General features: G+C 56.0%; 1 protein-coding gene across 3 annotated transcripts in view; it reads right to left on the reverse strand.

The window, feature by feature from the left end:
- Positions 1 to 3,085: 3,085 nt before the first annotated feature.
- The window catches only part of YJEFN3 (YjeF N-terminal domain containing 3), a 43,306-nt gene continuing 27,974 nt past the window's right edge, over positions 3,086 to 18,417 (reverse strand). For 2 of the 3 annotated variants that reach the window (XM_054013633.1, XM_054013632.1), the window contains exons 4-7: positions 12,709 to 12,819; positions 9,815 to 9,928; positions 6,953 to 7,103; positions 3,087 to 3,324 (exon numbers count right to left, since the gene is read on the reverse strand). In XM_054013633.1, the coding sequence (XP_053869608.1) occupies positions 3,125 to 3,324; positions 6,953 to 7,103; positions 9,815 to 9,928; positions 12,709 to 12,819 (576 nt within the window). In that variant the 3' untranslated portion in view covers positions 3,087 to 3,124. Of the gene's footprint in view, positions 3,325 to 6,952; positions 7,104 to 9,814; positions 9,929 to 12,708; positions 12,820 to 18,417 lie in introns of all 3 variants that reach the window. The other variant, XM_054013634.1, reaches the window with a different exon arrangement.

An 18,417-nucleotide genomic window follows, 5' to 3' on the forward strand; every position in this document is an offset into this window, starting at 1 on the left:
GGGACCCGTCTCAGTCAGGGTCTGTGCAGTATTTCGCACAGCGGGTGCCCCAGGCTCGGCTGGGGCTCTTTGTTCAGGGGTCCCCAGAAACTGCTGACTCCGAAGCTCCCCTCCCGTGGCTGGGCACAGCTGCCAATCGATAGGCGGCCGGAGACGTTTCACCGGCGTCTAGGGACGAGCTTTCCCTCCTGCACAGCTCCCTCCGTGCCAGTCTCACTCCGGCATTTCCAAATGAGCTGCAAATGGTTCTCCCGACAGGAAAGCGCTGGTGCACCTCAGGGTGCAGGAGTCAGGGCTGAGCAGAGGCTAAGGCGTGTTGCAGGGGAGTGGCAGGGTTTCAAATGGCAGCCCACGTCTTCGTACAGCCCGAGTGGAACTGACAGCCCTGCTCTGTCTGAAGGGCCCCAGGCAGGTCTTAACACCCAGCTGACACGCTGAATAAAAGGCCCACGCGCCTTGGGTCGGTTCCAAGCCCATCTTTATTAGCAGCGGTCTCCCCTGGCTTTCTGTTTGCGCGCAAACCACGAAGCTCCCGGAGCCCACAGACAGAAACGTTCGACACACGCGGGCACAAATCCCAAGGGACCAACCTGCCCCGCTGTGCTCCGCCACACAAGGCCTGGCCCTGAGTCTAGGCCGTTCAGTTCCCCCTGCGGGGCGGACGCTGCCGTCACTGACATGGATAATCCTCATTCAAATAGGACAGCGCTAGCTACACACACACACACACGATTCCCCTGGCTCGCCCTTCCCAGCCTGCAGGTTACCCCGCGTGACCTCCGCAGGCGGCAGGATGGCAGGTTGGCAGAGCACAGCCGCTCGTGGGCCTCCCGCCTGTGGATCAGTGGCGTGCTCAGGTCAGGGGAGGTAAAGGCAGGAGCTGGAGAACCAGCGTCCAGACAGCTCGACAGGGCCTCGATCAGAAAAGCGAGAGTCCATGGGGGGGCGTGGCCAGAGCATCCTGGGCTGGGGGAGAGGGGCGCATAACCAGGCCAGAGCTGTGGCCCGGTGGAGCCACTGAAGCAAGTCGCTTGCCTCGTGCCCCTGGGGAGAAGGAAGCTGTAGGGAGGCTCTGGGCTTGATCTTGCTTCCATTAAGGTCAAGGACAAAACGCCCCTTAGCTGCCCTAGTGCAGAATCAGGCCGTGGGACTCACCCCAGGCCCCACCTTAAATGCTATGGGGGGCAGGTCCTGCTGCCGCTATCCGCTGGCCCGGAGACAGCATATCAGGCTGGATTTGGGGAGGCTATGGGGGTGCCCCACGACTGAGCCGTGCACCCACTCAGCAACAACGCCCGTTAGCCAGGCTACAGCCTCGTACAGAAGAAACGTACAAACATAAACGGAACAAGCTGAGCTGGGATGCAGCGTTCGCTGTGTAAACAACAGCAGGTCCTCCTCTCTTGCTGGGTCTCGCTAACTGCGTCTGGCGAAGGGGGCATTCACCCACGAACGCTTCTGCTCCAATACATCTGTTAGTCTTAAAGGTGCCACAGGGCCCTCTGTTGCTTTGTACAGGGAGGGAGGCTGCTCACAGGTACTAAGCACTGGTAATAAAATCGGTTTCACCCAGCTCTACTCTGCTTCCTACTTCAGAGAACACACTCGCCAGGCCAGGGCCCAGGGCAGTTTGCTCGTGGAAAGGGAACGCTGACACCTAAGGGTCATTTCCCTGCCCCTGGAAACAGGGAGCTGCTGCAAACAGAGCGGCTACAAAGAGCTTTTGCTCAGAACAAGTGGACGATGATGTGGGGAGGGGTAAGGGGGGGGGGCATCTGGCCCCTGGAGATTTCACTGATCTGCAGAAAAATGCAGGTGTCTCCCCGCATGGCAAAGCAGCCGGGCTAGGAACAGCCCCGGCCACCACTTCGGGCAGGAGCCACCCATATCACTGTTGCCTGCGGTAGTTAGCCTGGTGCCCCTGGTCCTAGCCTGGGTCCCTGTTACCTCTAGGGGAATCCTCTGCTAGTGACATGCGCTGGACCGCCCATCCCTGCACTAAGCAGGGCAGTGCTGACCAGCCCGTGAACCCACGGCCTCAGCTCCGCTTTCCTCGGTGGTTACCCCCCCCCAGCCATTCCGCCGGCTCCCAGGCCTCCTGGGTGGGGGACTTAGAGCCCCCTAGCTCTTGGCAGCTTGGGGAGAGCAGCACGGAACTCTTCTAGGCCCAATGGGCACAGCACCGCAGCCAGCAGCCCAAGGAGAGCCCTGTTCCCTGGCTGAGGGGCCGCTGGGCGGTTACCGCCCGGGCCCAGCAAGTGCAGAGGGAGGTCATTTCCTTCCCTTTCCACAGGCAGACAGATCTCCGACAAGAGCAGCAGCGGACTGACCCCGCAAGGGCCAGCGGCTGAGGCCCGCGGGGCGAGAGCCGGACTAACTGCTGCTGGAGGAAATCGCTACCTGATCCTTCCTCTTGGGCCACCGGCTTTGCCGCTCTCTGCTCTTTCCACGGGCGCCTGTTTACCAAGGATTCCTGTGAAAAGGGCATTGATAAATCCCAGCGTGTGGATCAGGGAGTGATGGAAAAGGCCGGTGAGGTCAGCTGGGCCCGTCCTGCCAGGGGCCGCGCGTACATTTCTCCTGCCATACGTCCTCCACCTGCCTTTGGGAAGCAATTCGCCTGGGAGGGACCTATCCAGCAAGGCACTTACATGGGTGCCCGTCACTGGGGTATCTGAGTTCCTTGCAGCCCAGGAACAAGCCACCCAGCCTTCCTCACCCTGCCGCAAAACGACACAGCGGCCTCTATGACTCCACAATTCAACCCCGCGCCCTGGGCTGAGACGCCGGGGGTGTGGGACCCACGCGAGGGGAGGGGTTTGGCTCAGCGCTGCCTTTGATCCCCTAGGCCCGCCCCGAGTTTAAATGATCAACATGAAGGCTTGGTCACGGTGGCCTGAGATGCCCAAGGCCCTCCTGCCAGCAGACGCCCTCCCTGGGAGCTGCGTGGCCTCTGGCTGGGAAGCCAGGCCCTGGTGCCAGGACGCAGCATCCCAGCAGGGAGTCACCTGGCTGCTCAAAAAAATACAAAACGCTTTGAAGCCTTTTTATTATGGAGGAGCTGGGTGGCTTTTCCTCTCCTCCCCCCCCAAACTCCCCTCTCCATCCCCGCCCCCCCAGAGCCTTAAAGTGAAACCACACACTCTGTGCCTGGGTATTCGGGCAGGTTGAGCTCAAATTTCTTCTGCACGTCGTAGGGCAGGAAGCGGCCGGCGAGGATGTGGTGCCTGCCCAGGAAGCGGGTGGCGCACTGCTTGGGCGCGGTCAAGGAGACGAGGACGTCAGGGCTGATTCCCTCGCTGTTTCCCGTCTCCACGTCCCACCCTGCCGTGGCAAAGGAGAGGAAGGAAAGGTGAGAGGCAAGCCGGGCGGGCAGGAGCGGCATTGACAGGGAGGGAGGAGTTAGGTGGGGAAAGGGGACACCCCACAGCCCAGCTGCATGCAAGGTGAGGTCTGGGGGGAGGATGGGGGGGATCAGAGTTCCCAGGGAACTGAGCTGTTAATAACCTAACCTGTCCCCCATCCCCCTGCAGGCTCTTGCACATTGGTGAGGAGCAGATTTTCACACTCATTCCTACGTCTGCCTTTCCCCCCCATGTCACTAACAGGAGTGTCCAGATCACACCCACCCGCCCAGCGACACGGAGACCAATCCTCATGTGACGGTGCCCGTCATCTGCTTGATAAAAATATGTTTATACGTGTGCATATGATGTAACTGGAATATGCTTTATGCAAAAGGTCTCTTGTAAGGTATCATAACAAAGCTTATAATCTACTGAGTGTGATCATCCTATTTGTATGAATGTATCATTCTTGTATCTGAAACTAGGAATATGAAGTATAACTCTGAGGTCCTACTGTAATTATGCAAAGTGAGGGCCATTGATGATGGGTTAGAATCTTGTTGGCTCCCATTAACCAGGACAATTGATTGTAAATGGTTTATTTACCTGCAAGCCTTCCTGTATAGGTGCAGGCCAGTCCTGGAAGAATGGAGGGGGTATCACAGGACAAGTGAACATGTCACCTGATACTGGAATCCATCCTAAACCTGGTGCTTTTCCATTTAGAAGGAGGGGTGGGAACCCAGAGAGACAAAAGATTCCCACCTTGTGCCAAAGATATAAAAGAGGGTGGAACAGAACAAAGGTGGTCCCAGTCATGAGAAAGCCCCTGCTTTTCACCTAAGTTGCTTGCTGAAACTAACAAGGACTTTACCAGGGGAAAGGATTGGGACCAGACTAGGAAGGAGTCTAATATCTGAAAGAAGCTTATTGGAACATCTCTGAGGGTGAGATTTACCTGTAATCAGTTTCTTAATGCATTAGGCTTAGACTTGCGTGTTTTGTTTTTATTTTGCTTGGTAACTTACTTTGTTCTGTCTTGGAATCACTTAAATCCTACTTTTTATACTTAGTAAAATATTTTTTGTTAATTAATAAACCCAGAGTAAGTGATTAATACCTGGAGGAGCAAACACCTGTGCATCTCTCTCTATCGGTGTTATAGAGGGCGGACAATTATGAGCTTTATACAGAGTAAAACAGATTTATTTGGGGTTTGTATCCCACTGGGAACTGGGTGTCTTGGTGCTGGAGATAGGTGACCTGCTGAGCAGTTTTTGGTTAAAGTCTGCAGCTTTGGGGGCCTGGACCAGACCTGGGTCTGTGTTTGCAGCAGGCTGGCGTGTCTGGCTCCACAAGGCAGGGTTCTGGAGTCCCAAGCTAGCAGGGAAAACGGACTCAGAGGTAAATTCAGCACATCATGTGACAGTCCCAAGGGGGTTTCTGTGACCAAACCCATCACACCTCAGCTGGGTGAAGAGCCCCTTTGTGCCCCTCAGGAGCGATCAGGGGACACTGTGTGCTCTGGCGAGTCTCTCGTGCCTGACATGCAGCCACTTCTAGTGTGGAACTCAGCAGCTGTGCGCCCGGCCCACAGCAACGCGGCGGGAGAGGAAGCAAAGAAGGAAGCCGGATCCAGTTCTTGCCACTCAGGGAATTTAGAGAGAGGCAGAATGCCTCCCCCTAGGCTGGAATTCAGCTAGGGTCAGTGAGCTGCGATGCCCCATCAACAGGGCTATACAAATAAATAGCCGGATGGAGAATGCCAAGCAGCAGGGTGGCTGTTTCCATCCCACCCGGTAGATTAATGAACTCAGTGTCTCCTCTGCCCACACCAGCTGGTCTCGCACCCACAACCCAGCAGACAGAGTGGAAGGGGCACTAGCAGAGCTCTGCAGCGCCGTACCAACTCAGCTGAGGAGTGAGGTGTGTGTCCCTCCGCTCCATGGCAGCGGCCCGCCTAGGGGACGCAGGGCCGGGCAGAGCCAGAACGGCTTCTCCCACGCAGGCCCTGGCATTAGGTGGGAATTTGCACATTAAATCTCCAGGGCTCCTGTTTGTTCCTCCCCTGGCTGGGCAGCGCAGGGGTTTTCGCTGCCGTCTGATGGCAATACCAGGCCCGGCCACCAGACACGAAATTACATCATGTCTCACTTTGGGGAGCGTAGTATTTATTACAAATGCCTTGAATGCATCGCGAGGCAGCTCCCTTTCAGCTGGGAGCCAGAGCCGCTGGCAAGCGAAGGACACCCAGGAATAGGGGAAGCTGGCACGCAGGAGACAGAGTTCAAACGCTCCCCAGGGTCAGAGCCCCAGAGGAGAAGCTAGGTCACTTTCGTAGGGAGGAGAAGGGACTGTCTCCGTGCCACGCCGGAAGCTAAAGCATCCGCTGTTCATCTGGATCCCAGACATGCACCACGCCCTCCTTCATGTCACACGGTGGGAAAGTGCGCGCCCATGGAAGCTGGGTGTCCGATCGCATAAGCTCCAGCGTATCACTGTGCAAGGTGCCCGCTCCAAGCTCTGGCAACACCCCCCCGTTCCGATCAGCTGCACCCCCAAAAGACGCTGCAGGTTGGCTTTGTAACGTGAGCGGATCCCCCTGTGGCTGGATCCCACCCTGGACTCGCTTCTCACTAGCTGCCCGAGGCAGGATTCGAACCCAGGCCTACAGCAGCACTTGCACTCCTGGGGCCACTCGCTCAGCCGCTCCTACAAACCCCATCGAACGTCTCTCGTTAGCCCAGCAGAGACCAAGCAGTGCTGACTGCCGGCTTCGCTCCCGCTAATCTGCCTCTCTCCTCAGCGCTCCAGTTCCCGAGCTCCCCCCTGCATTGCTGCATGGGAGGGGCCCCAGCGAGGTCCCAGTTAAAGGGGAGGTCCCGGAATGGAAAAGGCTGAGAACCACGGCCCTAGTTCACCAGTGGCTTTCAGTCTGCAATTCAAGGCCCTTTACAAACATTTATGAATTTAGCCTCACGAGACTCGGGAGGCCCAGACCATGTTCCCTAGTCTACACAGGGAAGGAAACTGAGGCACTAACCCACTAAACCTTACTTCCCTCCCAGACCTGAGACCAGAACCCAGGAGAGTCCTATCCATCCTCCGCTCTCATGCACACGATGATATGACTGATCTGTCCTGGGGTTTGCTCTCCTTGAAGCTGTTCTTAGCACGTAACCAGTAACCCCAGGGGTCCCTGGCTGCAGAGGGGCTCGAGAGAGATGCAGGAGGTGGGGGGCGGTGGTCCTTATCGGGTTGGCTGGTGATCAGCCCTTCCTATTGTTACAACTGTGGCTGTGCCCAGAATTTTGCCACCCAGGACAAAGGCCCTGGCTGGGTCAGGGCTGCCTGGTGGATCGGATCCTGCCGGCTACTCCCAGGGCAGGAAAGGACAAGCAGGAAGGGGATGGGACCACAGAGAAGGGGTTGGGAGGAACAGAAGGGGAGGGCGAAGTAAGACCCTGCAGCCACTTGGACCTGAGGTGGTGAAAGGCGGGTAACCAGGGCTGAGCATTCTCGGGTGCGGGGTGGGGAGAGCAAGTGCCAATAGGAGAGGGTAAGGCGAGAGGCGGGGTCTCCCGGGGAGGCTCTGGGATCCCCACCTGAGGGCACGTCCAGGCTGACGATGGGGATCCGGATCTGTTTCAGGGTGGCTAAGATGCTGGTGTACGGCTCCTTCACCTCCCCCGGCTCGGCGTCGGCTCCCAGGATGGCGTCGATCACCACGTTGTAGGCGTCGTTGATCAGCTGGACCTGGAGGGGGCGGGACCAGTCAGAAACCCCCATCTGCCAGCCTGAGCCTCACGGCACCCGGCCGGCAGGGGGGCTTCGTCCAGCCCACAGGCCCTCCGTGGACTCCCGTGCACACAGGCCAAGGTGACCGAGTGCACCCGCTCCAGTGCACTAGGGGTCCTGGCTGCCCCACCCCATGCTCTCCCTGTACGGACCCTCATGCTGGAGCACGGCCCCCTCCCCTCTGCCTGCCGAGCTCTCCGTGGGCACTTCCCCTCTCCCTGCCACGCCTACGGAGACGGGACAGATGTTGTTAGCACGCTGGCTCCGTGAGAGCGCAAGGCCCCGAAGGACTGACAGTACCATTCAATGAGAAAGAGAAGCATCTCCCAGAGCCTTCTTCCCTCATCCAAGTGTCCCCCTACAACACGCCTTGGATGCAGAGTAAAGGACCAGCTGCCATCCAAATTAGCTGGGAACTTTTGCCCAGCCCAGCACTGAAGATCAACCTCTAGGAACAGTCTGGCCAGCCCGGAGCGCGGGAGAGAGAACAGCTGTGGGCAGTTGATATCTATCGCAGGGGGCTCGGGAAGTGGCTTGGCAGGAGGCGTAGGCACACGTGGGTTGTATCAAGCGTTCAGTGTTAAGGGTGTGCGCTCTAGCCGCAGGCCGGGTGGGGTTGTCGGTAGGTGGTGGCTGCAGCTCCTGGCTTCGGTTAGAAGCTGTAACCATGAGCCATTGCCCCCGGCTGGCGTGACAGCAGTGGACTGGGTGTCATCCAACGGGCACGAGGAAAGACCATCCAGCTCCAGCTGTCGAACTGCACGTAGCAACATGGCGTCTGCAGTTTAGGCCAGGAAGTGAAGATAATCCCATGCACAATGCAAACGGCAGGGGGGCTATAGGGAAGCAAGCTGGAGATTGCCACACCTGGGGTTTGGGCAGCACACGCCAGCTCTTACAAAAATTGCCAGAGGATCTTTAAGGCTCACAAGTGGCCGGGGCCCTCAATAGAAGAGGAACATTCCCCTGGGGACGTCTCCAAAGACGAAGGCAGAGCAAGAGAGAGCGCTCGGACTTCTGAGTGCAGCAAGAAAGCCCAGCTTGATTCATTTGTGTCATTTTCTATCGTTCTCCTGTGGAGGTTTCTCTTTAAGGCCTGACCACAGGCATTGGAGTGACAGGTGGCTTCCCAGAATGAAGAAATCACAAGATTAACGTTAGCAGGCCTGGTCTCCTGGAGGTTTAGTAAAAGCTGCTAACATCCAGGACGTCAGAGTGAAAAACTGCTGTGCTGGCCGGAAGCAAGGTCTTTAAAAAAAAATTTTTACAGGGTTATTTTTTTTGTCCTGATGCTGAACTTCTATGGCACAGCTTAAAAAAACACTGCCCCCAAAAAGGAGCCAGGTTGTAATAGGTTTTAAATTGAACGTATTTGATCTTATTGTTGCTGTAACGAGAAACTTCTACTGTGCATTTCCAGAGCCTGCGGCAGAAACTGGGACCAAAACCCCAAAGGGTTTGAAAGCAATTGTGCTCTTGCCCATACAGTGGAATGGAGCCACGCGGGACAGTAATTTGAGGTCACATTCCTCCAACGGAGTCCAATGTTTAAAGAAGAAAATAGCTGGCAGTGTTTGTTTGGGCCGGTAGGAAATAAGACTCAATAATTCCTTTTCCAGCAGCGAGCGGATTATACTCGCCGTTTGGAGTTTTTGGAACCCTGATGCTGGGATCAGACGCCTGAACAAAAGGCCAAAACCGTCCCCGCACGGAATACACCTCAAATCTAGTCTGGGCCCTGCTTTTCCCCCTAGTCTCAGCCTCTGGGTTCCTCACACCAGTATGAGACCCCGGGTGGTTTAGCCTAGGAGCCCCTGCACCTTCCTTCTTACCAGCATTGAAAGAACTGCCTGTAATTAGGATTATGAATGATTTGTATTACTATAGCACTAGGAGCCCCAGCCATGGCCCAGGTGCCCATTGTGCTTGGGGCTGTACAAACACAGAGCAAAAAGACAGTCCCTGCCCCAAGGAGAGTTAGAGCTGAGAGGCTCTGCTCAGACACATGTGACTGGCACGGCCAAAAACCCCTCCAAATCCCCCCCACTCCACCCACGCTCTGCGGCTGGAGTCAGAGCACGGGCTGGAGCGAGGCAGCCCACAGCACTAGGGGGCCCTCTTTAAAAAGCGCTAGAAACCTGATGTTCTTTAAGCCCTGGGACACACCTGCCTCCCTGCAGCACCGCTGTGCACAGCAGCCAGACAAAGCCCCGCGGGGGCTGATCAGGGGAACCCCCTGGGCCATCTCCCTCGTGAAAGGGGAGCTCGGCGCGGCGCAGTTGAAATGATCGGAAGCCGCGTCCTTTAGGCACAACGGCAGCTTGGTGAATTCTGCACAGAAGATCCCACACACACTGGCCATTTGAAAGTCTCCCAAGGTCCCCAGTGCCTATAAAGCCCCCACTGTGCCAGGCTGCAGAAACCTGCTCTCCCCCCACCCCCGACACCCAGCACTAACGTAAGCCAGGCTTTGACGGCTCTAAACCCCGGAAGAACTTTGGCTGTTGAGTTTGGGTTTCTGGTGGGTGCTCGTGTCTCCGACGTGGCTGGAGAGCGCATGCTCTAGATCTGAATGGGGGCCGGCTCGGTGGGCAGAGTAAAGGGGAGGGGAACTGCATGTGCACACACACCCATGCCCACGCGCTCCGTGCCCCCGGGGCGTCGCTCACCTCCGTCGGCAGGTATGAGAGGAAGGGGATGTCCATCTTTTCGCACTGGGTGGTGAAATCCCGATACAGGGAATTCAGGGACCGCTTGGGGTAAAAGATGGTCGGCTCGTATTCCTGAGGGGGGAGGAGGAGAGAACGCTTTAACCCACACCCAACACGCCTCTTCCCACCCCAGCCCCTTCCTTCCTCTGCCCCACCTTGACGGGCAGCTGCACGCAACCCAGCACCTTTGGTCCTCTGCCACAGGCAGAAAGGAAACCACCTGGGGCCCAGTATCAGGGGGTAGCCGTGTTAGTCTGTATCCACAAAAACAACGAGGAGTCTGGTGGCACCTTAAAGACTAAGATTTATTTGGGCATAAGCTTTCGTGGGTAAAAAACCCACTTCTTCCTGCGGCCCAGTCCAGCGCTCCTGGCGCACACTAGAAAGATTCGCCCTGAGCCCAGTGGGTGTTGGCTCGGGAACCGCCGGGGCACTAAGCAAACAACGGCAGAGGGGTTATTCAGCTGGATGGCCCACTCGGAAAGACTGGCACAGCAGATGGCTCCCAGAGGGATGGGAAGGGTGGTCTTGTGGCTACGGAGAAGGGACTCGGGACTCCTGGGTTCCACTGGAAGATGCAATTCCCTGAGCAACTCTCCGTCACCCCACTAGAAGAGCAGGGAGAATCCTGCACTCCCCAGGGCAGTTGGGTTTTAATCACTCTTTGCAAAGCACTCGAAGGGGGGCACGGTGCAGTGCTAACATCTTTGCGATGGCTTTTCTAACCAGACCAGCTCCTGACCATGTCCAGTGCTGGTCCTGGACTTTCCTGTGGGGCGTGGAAACGGGCTGCTGGGAACATTTCCAGACACATGCGGGCATGCCTCTGGGTCTCGTTTGCAGCAGGCAAGTGGATGAGCTTTGTATCGAAAGCAGGAGCTGGGTCTAACCCGCTGGCAGACCCCCAGGGGCTTGTCTGGGTGGGCTCCTGGGGGCTTCCCACAGCCCCTCAGGGATCGGGGGGAGGAATGGCAGGATGACGCTCGTGGTTACAGGGCACAGCTGGTTCCTCCCTCGGGGCCTGGCATGATCTAGCCTGCGTTAGCCAGGAGTAATGGAGCAGGAGCTGCTCTCGCCCGACTGCTGGGATACGGGGAGCGCTGAAGGAAGGCCGTTGGGTGGCGTTAGCAGGCGTCCAGGGAGATGCTGCATTTGCTCCCACAGTGTTTGCCGCTGGGCCTGCCTGGCTTTGCACCACGCTGGGACCTCTCCGACTGACAGCGCTTACAGAGACTGCAGCATCACACGGGACAGATCCCCCCACTCTTCCCAGGCTGAGAGAGAGCCAGGAAAGACAAGCCACCCCTGAGTTTACCAGGAGAGCGATCCCTCTGCCCCCCCCCACACACACACCCTGCTGCTGTGACATCTGGCAGGGAGACAGCTGAGCGGTGCAGCCCTCGGTCCAGGCTGGGAAAGGGCCGCTCAGCCAGCGAGCTCCCAGCAACAGCCTCATGCGTCGATCGCAGCAGCTTTCCCTTCTGAATCCTGCAGCGTATTGACCATGTAACCGCTGTCCCACGGCCCCCCGAGGAGACAAGCCACGGTCAGACAGATCTCGCTGCCGGGGCGCGGGGCTCTTTTCTTCGCTTTCTCTGCTCCATCCCCTCCCGCCCTGCCCGACCCTTTCCCACGGGATTTTCGCTGGGAGTTGCTGTATTTAGCTGGTCTGATCTTTATTTGTCAGTCAGCTCTGGCAGTGTTTAGCGGCTCCTGAATTCCCTGCAGTTTCATGACCAGCTTCTAGCTCAGAACTGGACCCGGCGGACTCTGGGTGCAATCATATAGACAAGGAGTATTCACCTCCCTAGAGCATACTGTGATGCCTCTGCACATTGGGCATAAAGGCTCTGCACCAGCCCTGCGCCCAGTCTCTGGCACTGGGGATAGCACCCTGACTAGGGGCCATTCCTAGGGGCCACAGGGAGCAGAGCATAAATTAGAGCAGCCCTGGGGCTGCTCTCATTCGCTCTGGGGGTGTGGGGGTGCTCAGAACACGGTAAGCACAACGGTGGCTACAGTTCCTCAACCACCCCAAAGTCCCACCTCCCCCAGCGTGTCCCAGGGTGGGAATGAAGCAGCCGAGAATCGGGCCCATTGAATGCACAGGCTGCTGCTTGCCCTCTAGTGGATGGGATATCAGACCTGCTCAGGTCCCGCAGCCCTCAAACTGCATTAGCTTCCACACTCTGGATCTCATTGCAAGATCAGGTTAGCTGCCCCAGGCCCTTCCCTGGCTGCCCCAGGGCTCCAGGAACTCAGGAAGGTTGTTACAGGGGGTTTTAGCACTGGTGAAAGGCGCCTCTGTCCCCAGAACAGGTGGCTCATAGACAGTGAAAGGGGGGGCCTTCCCCACCCCTCAGCTCTGAACGGATAGATAAGGGGAGGGGTCAGGTCTGTGTGACCCATTCAGTCCTGGGTCTTTCTGCGAGGGCAGCCCACAGAGGGGCCGGGTCCTGCCAGGGGCACCGGTTGAGTTTGCCATGTGGAGATTCGTCCCCCAGGAAACAGTCTCAGAGTTTCCTGGGCCTCCAAACAGCCCCTGGGTGTCTCGCCCTGGGCCCTGCGGATCTGAGCCAGGGGCCAACTTGTGATGCAGAACGGGGATCCGTACCAGGTCCCCATCCTTGCATCTCCTACTGCAGGTGAAGAGCCTCTGATGAATGAATTAACAGGGGCAGCTACCCTGAGGAACCAAAGAGCTGACTCTGTCACGGCCGCTAGCATGGACCGAGAGGCCATGGGACCAAGTCTCCTCTCGCTTACTGAGATCGTAGCGAGGGGCCACTCACCCCTAGGAGCGCAAGGAAGGTGGCGGAGAAGGAAGTGGGTGATTTGTTAAGGATACTTACAAACACCCGCAAATGCCGTGCGCACACCAAGCCGATGGCGCCGTTCTGATCGGGACCACACACCACAAGCACTGTGGGCTGCTTCCTGGGGAGGGATGGCAGAGGGAACACCTGCAGCGCAGAGAAAAACAAGGGGCTCAAAACCCTGCATCGTCACTGAATCTGATCTCCGTCCCCATTCATATCAGCTTGGTGCCCATGGTAGGAATAACCTCCCATGTCTCTTTCTGGCCTTTCATCCAAAGGTGCCTAAATCCATAAGCAGAGACAGGAAAACCTGCATCCATTGCTGCAATGCAGCCACCTCTGGGTTGGAGCACGGCAGCTGTTTAACAGGGCACAACATCGCTACGCCAGTGGTTTAGAATAGGAAGTGGAGACGTGTGCTGTATCCAGATGAAACTGCAACGGAGTGGGGAAGACAGAAATGGCGTTACACCGACTGGAATTTAGCCAGGCCACAGGGATTCACACCTCAATGGTTGCACAACGTGATCACGGAGGGGCCAGACTTATCTGAAAGACGGTGACCCCAGGAGCCTGGGACCCGTCAGCCCCCACATTGGGACACATCAGTCAGGCTGGAAGCACCCCGCGAGACATGATGTAATCCCAGCCCCAGCAGCCATCTCGCAAGCATGTCATGCGTGGAGCCCGTGAACAAAGCTGCTTTCTTGTCGCAGCGATGCACAGCACCAGGGCAGCTTGGCAGGCTCCTAACTGTCTCACTCGCTGCGGCCCTGCTGGACGGAGCAAAAACAGTTTGAAAATTACCAAGCTCCACAGATTCTGCGGGGAGAACCTCCTATTTATCCACCGGCTGATTTTTCCTGCTCTTGGAGTCTGGCCTCTAGTTCCATCCAAACACCGGACACAACCAAACTGCACAAACTAGTTACGGTCCCTGACGTCCTGAACAAGCTTTTCAGGACCTGCGCCCTGGCCGGCTCCGCTGTACATTGGCTAGGACTCTAGACCATGGGCTCTGCCATGTTTCCGGAGTCTCACGGCTCCAGGAGCGAGGGAATGTCACCATTGCTGGGAAGGAGGGACAGAGACAGAGAGAAGATGCTGCACCATGAACCCTCTGCTTGGGGCTTGAGACTGCACATTTCAGCCATGAGGCTGTCCCCGCCAAGCGCTGAGTTTGGGATTAAAGCTCGGTGATCGACCGGTTTTTCAGTTCACCGGCAAGTCTGAATTGTTTTTAAAAACTGTTTTGAGTCAAACCGAAAACATAATTTTTGGCAAATCAGAAAGTTGGGGGAAAAGTCCGTTTCACGTTGAACACTGAGCGCTTCTTTTCTTTTTACATTTTTTAAAAATAAAATGAAAGGAAATTTTGAAACAAAAAGTTGTTTCAAATCGAAAAAATGTCTGAACATTTTGATTTTTGCAGTTTGTTTTTAGGAGTTAGCTAAAGACTTAGCTGAAATTGAGACAAATTCACAAAACGTTTCCGTGTCACCAAATTGGAATCTTTTTTGCCAAAAAACGTCTGGGTCAATAAACTTTGCACAGTCCGTTCAGGATGTGCCCAGCGGCTTGGCAGGAAGATGGAGAGTGAATCCAGCGCTCACAGCGATTGCTCACTGGTTCTCAAGGAACATGATAGCATTAATGAAGACAATGTTACCCCCACTTCACACCTAGGTAAACTGAGGCAGCACAGCAACTAAGGACCTGGCGTCCAGAGGGTGCTGAGGATTGCATTGCTCCCCTAGACGTTGGTGGTAACTGAGAATCAGGCCCTAATCACTTTGGGAGGAAGACAAACCTTGAGGGTAAGACACTGGGCTGGGACTCAGGAGCTCTGGGTTTACCCCTGGGGTCTGCCACAGTTGCACTGGGTGACCTTGGGCAAGTCACTTTCCTGCTCTGGGCTTCAGCTCCCCCTCTGTCCGAGAGGGACAATGACATTTCCTTTCTCCCCTGGGTTGGCTAGTTAGACTGTGAGCCCTTTGGGGCAGGGACTGTGTCTCACGGTGCAGCCCCTGACACAGCAGGGCTGGGAGCTCAGCTGGGGCTTCTAGTTGCTCCTGTATTACAAATAACAACCACCACCCAAGGTCACGTGGTGGCAACAATTTGATTCTAGGCCAGGGGCCCGATTTTCAGAGGGCCGGCGCACTCCTTCCTCCAGCTCAGTCACGCCAGCTGCTGAGCTCCTCCAACCCACCCTCCTACTACCCAAACGAGGAACTTTCCCCCGCCGCCGGCCACTCTCCCTGGTTGCAAAACAATTCCTCGGCCAGGCTACAGAAATCAAGAGCAGCACCATCTAGGGCATGCGGCTCTCCAGAGGAGAACGCTCGGGCACGCCCAGCCAGCGTTGCGCGGCGAGAGCCACAGAGGATCGAGGAGCTCAACTCCCAAATGTTTCTCTTCCCAAAACAAATTGTGTGCCCTTAAAAGGGGGGTGGGGGGGCATACGCTGGCACAGAGGCTTAGAATGGAAAAGCTGAGCCAGCCCTAAATACAGTAACGCTACTGAGCCTTCACTCTCCTAAGACACAAAGCTATCTTTGATCCATACGTCGTCTCTCTCTATTTATGAAGGCCAAGCTGTAAAAACACAGGGGCACCTATTTTCTCCTGGAAACGGGGCGAGAACGACCTTCCGAGCTCTGGCCCGTCCTGCACCACGTAAAAGGCGAGACTGAATCGCGTTTATCCCCCGAGTTTTAGTCGGGACAGAAACACTCAGCTGAGGAACTCGCCCTGTCCAAAGGTGTCAGTGCAGCGAGCCAGGGCTCCGGGATTCTGGAAGCCATGAGACTGAGCGGGGCATCGAGAAGCAATTATCCCATGCCTGGACGTACGGCGGGGACTTGTGGCTGGGAGGAAGTTTCTGCTACAATTGGTTCGTTTTTATTCCCCCTCATTAATACAGCTAAGGCCTCGTCTCCAGCAGAGAGGTCAACCTCTAATTGGGCACCCTGCGACGCAGCATGGCCTAGTGGCTAGAACATTGGACTAGGGGACCCTGATTAATCCCTGGCTCTGTCAGTAGCCTTGGGCTAGTCCCACTGGGGTGCCTCTGTTTCCCGTCCTACCCTTTGTCTTGTCTGTTTCGATTGTTAGCTCCTGGGGGCAGGGGCTGCCAAGGTGTATGTACAGCCCCTGGCACAATGGGACCCCGGTCTCTAGCTGCTGCTGTCATACAAATAAATACTAATTTGATGTGGCAGACAAGGGGCGGAAACAACTTTTCACAGCCCGTCCATCCAGTGATTCCAGCCAGGGGCAAAGCCTTACTCAGGGACACAGTGAGATTTACTCAGCCTGGAAACACTTTGGGGCAGGGACTGTCTTTTTGTGCTGGGTTTGTGCAGCGGCCAGCACAATGTGGGCCTGGGCCATCCCTGGGCTCCTAGCCCTCCCGCTGCTGTTCCACAATGCAGCACCCACTGCAGAGGTGGCCTGTCTGGTCACCTGTCTGCACTCCGCTGTCCAGGTCAGCTTGGCTGGAAGCCACCTGTGCTGTCCCCGTAGCCCTGGCATGGAGCCACCGTCAGTGCGCCCGGCGCATTCCACGCAGCTGCTGGCAGGTGGGAGCAGCGCTGGGGCGGGCAGACGATTCGGCATCGGGAGGCAGGGAGTGGGAAGTGAGCGGCTGAAGCCGATAAACTCTTGAACCCAAGAGTTTTATTTAAATGTGGAGCAAGGTCTCAGGGGAAGGGAGGGTGAGACAAATCGTGGGCAGGACAGTGAAGATCAGCTTCTAAGTATAACCTTATTGGCAGGTGCCCAGGCATCTCCTCTCGGGAGCTTCCCCGGGGACTGGCTGAGCAGAAGCAGCAGGTGCTTGGAGGGGTTTTAAGCAACAGCTGAAAATAGAAGGGGCCGGTTTTAGAAATCCCAGCGGCTGGCGGGTTGGCTCCTGAACAGACAGCCCATTGCCAGGGCCAGAATTAATCCTGCGGCTCAAAGAGAGCAGTGGAAGGTGATTAAAAAAAGCCAGGCTGGAGGGGAAGGAATATCTGTCTAATACTCCTATTAACCACTGTCCGCTAGTGACGATCCTCCCACGGAAATGTGCCTTCTTTGCATTTTCCCTCATGAACGTAACTGGATTTTAACAAAGCTTTGCACACGTGGGGCTGGAAAGAGACACTTTCAGGCCCCTTGGGAAAGGCCCCTGGCCACGTGGGCCTCCGCCAAATGCAAATCTATTCTCTCCTCCTCCATCCTGTCATATTCCTTGCCAGATGGCAAGTGAGGTATGCAGCTAGTCCATGGAGCCGTGCGTCCCTTTGCTGGTACCCTCTCCCCTCTGGCGTGTGCTGCATGTCCTGTCTTTAATTAGATTGTAAGATCATTGGGCAGGGACCGTGCCTTTCTCTTTATCTGTGCAGCTCCCAGCCCATTCCTGACTGAGGGCTCTGGGATCTGCCACAGGAGAAATCAGGGGGGCTGCTAAACTTCACCAGCTTTTGCAACAAAGACGGGTCAGGTTCAGACAATCCCCCCAAAATAGAACCAAATCCCACGCGTGCCCTGATCTACCCTCCAGTGACAGTAGAATCATAGAAGGTGAGGGTTGGAAGAGACCTCAGGAGGTATCTAGTCCAACCCCCTGCTCAAAGCAGGACCAATCCCCAACTAAATCATCCCAGCCAGGGCTTTGTCAAGCCGGGCCTTAAAAACCTCTAAGGATGGAGATTCCACCACCTCCCTAGGGAACCCATTCCAGTGCTTCACCACCCTCCTGGTGAAATAGTGTTTCCTAATATCCAACCTAGACCTCCCCCACTGCAACTTGAGACCATTGCTCCTTGTTCTGTCATCTGCCACCACTGAGAACAGTCTAGATCCAACCTCTTTGGAACCCCCTTCAGGTAGTAGAAGGCTGCTATCAAATCCCCCCTCACTCGTCTCTTCTGCAGACTAAACAAGCCCAGTTCCCTCAGCCTCTCCTCATAAGTCATGTGCTCCAGCCCCCTGATAATTTTCGTTGCCCTTCGCTGGACTCTCTCCCATTTGTCCACATCCTTTCTGTAGCGTGGGGCCCAAAACTGGATGCAATACTCCAGGTGTGGCCTCACCAGTGCTGAATAGAGGGGAATAATCACTTTCCTCAATCTGGCAATGCTCCTACTAATGCAGCCCAATATGCCGTTAGCCTTTTTGGCAACAAGGGCACACTGCTGATTCATATCCAGCTTCTCATCCACTGTAATCCCCAGGTCCTTTTCTGCAGAACTGCTGCTTAGCCAGTCAGTCCCCAGCCTGTAGCAGTGCATGGGATTCTTCCTTCCTAAGTGCAGGACTCTGCACTGCCCTTGTTGAACCTCATCAGATTTCTTTAGCCCAATCCTCCAATTTGTCTAGGTCACTCTGGACCCTATCCCTACCCTCCAGCGTATCTATCTCTACTCCCAGCTTAGTGTCATCTGTGAACTTGCTAAGAGTGCAGTCCACACCATCCTCCAGATCATTAATGATGTTGAACAAAACCGGCCCCAGGACCAACCCCTGGGGCACTCCACTTGATACCGACTGCCAACTAGACATCGAGCCATTGATCACTACCCATTGAGCCTGACAATCTAGCCAGCTTTCTATCCACCTTATAGTCCATTCATCCAATCCATACTTCTTTAACTTGCTGGCAAGAATACTGTGGAAGACTGTATCAAAAGCTTTGCTAACGTCAAGATATATCACATCCACCGCTTTCCCCATATCCACTGAGCCAGTTATCTC

The sequence above is a fragment of the Malaclemys terrapin genome, chromosome 24 (assembly GCF_027887155.1).
Source record: "Malaclemys terrapin pileata isolate rMalTer1 chromosome 24, rMalTer1.hap1, whole genome shotgun sequence".
Lineage (NCBI taxonomy): Eukaryota > Metazoa > Chordata > Testudines > Emydidae > Malaclemys > Malaclemys terrapin.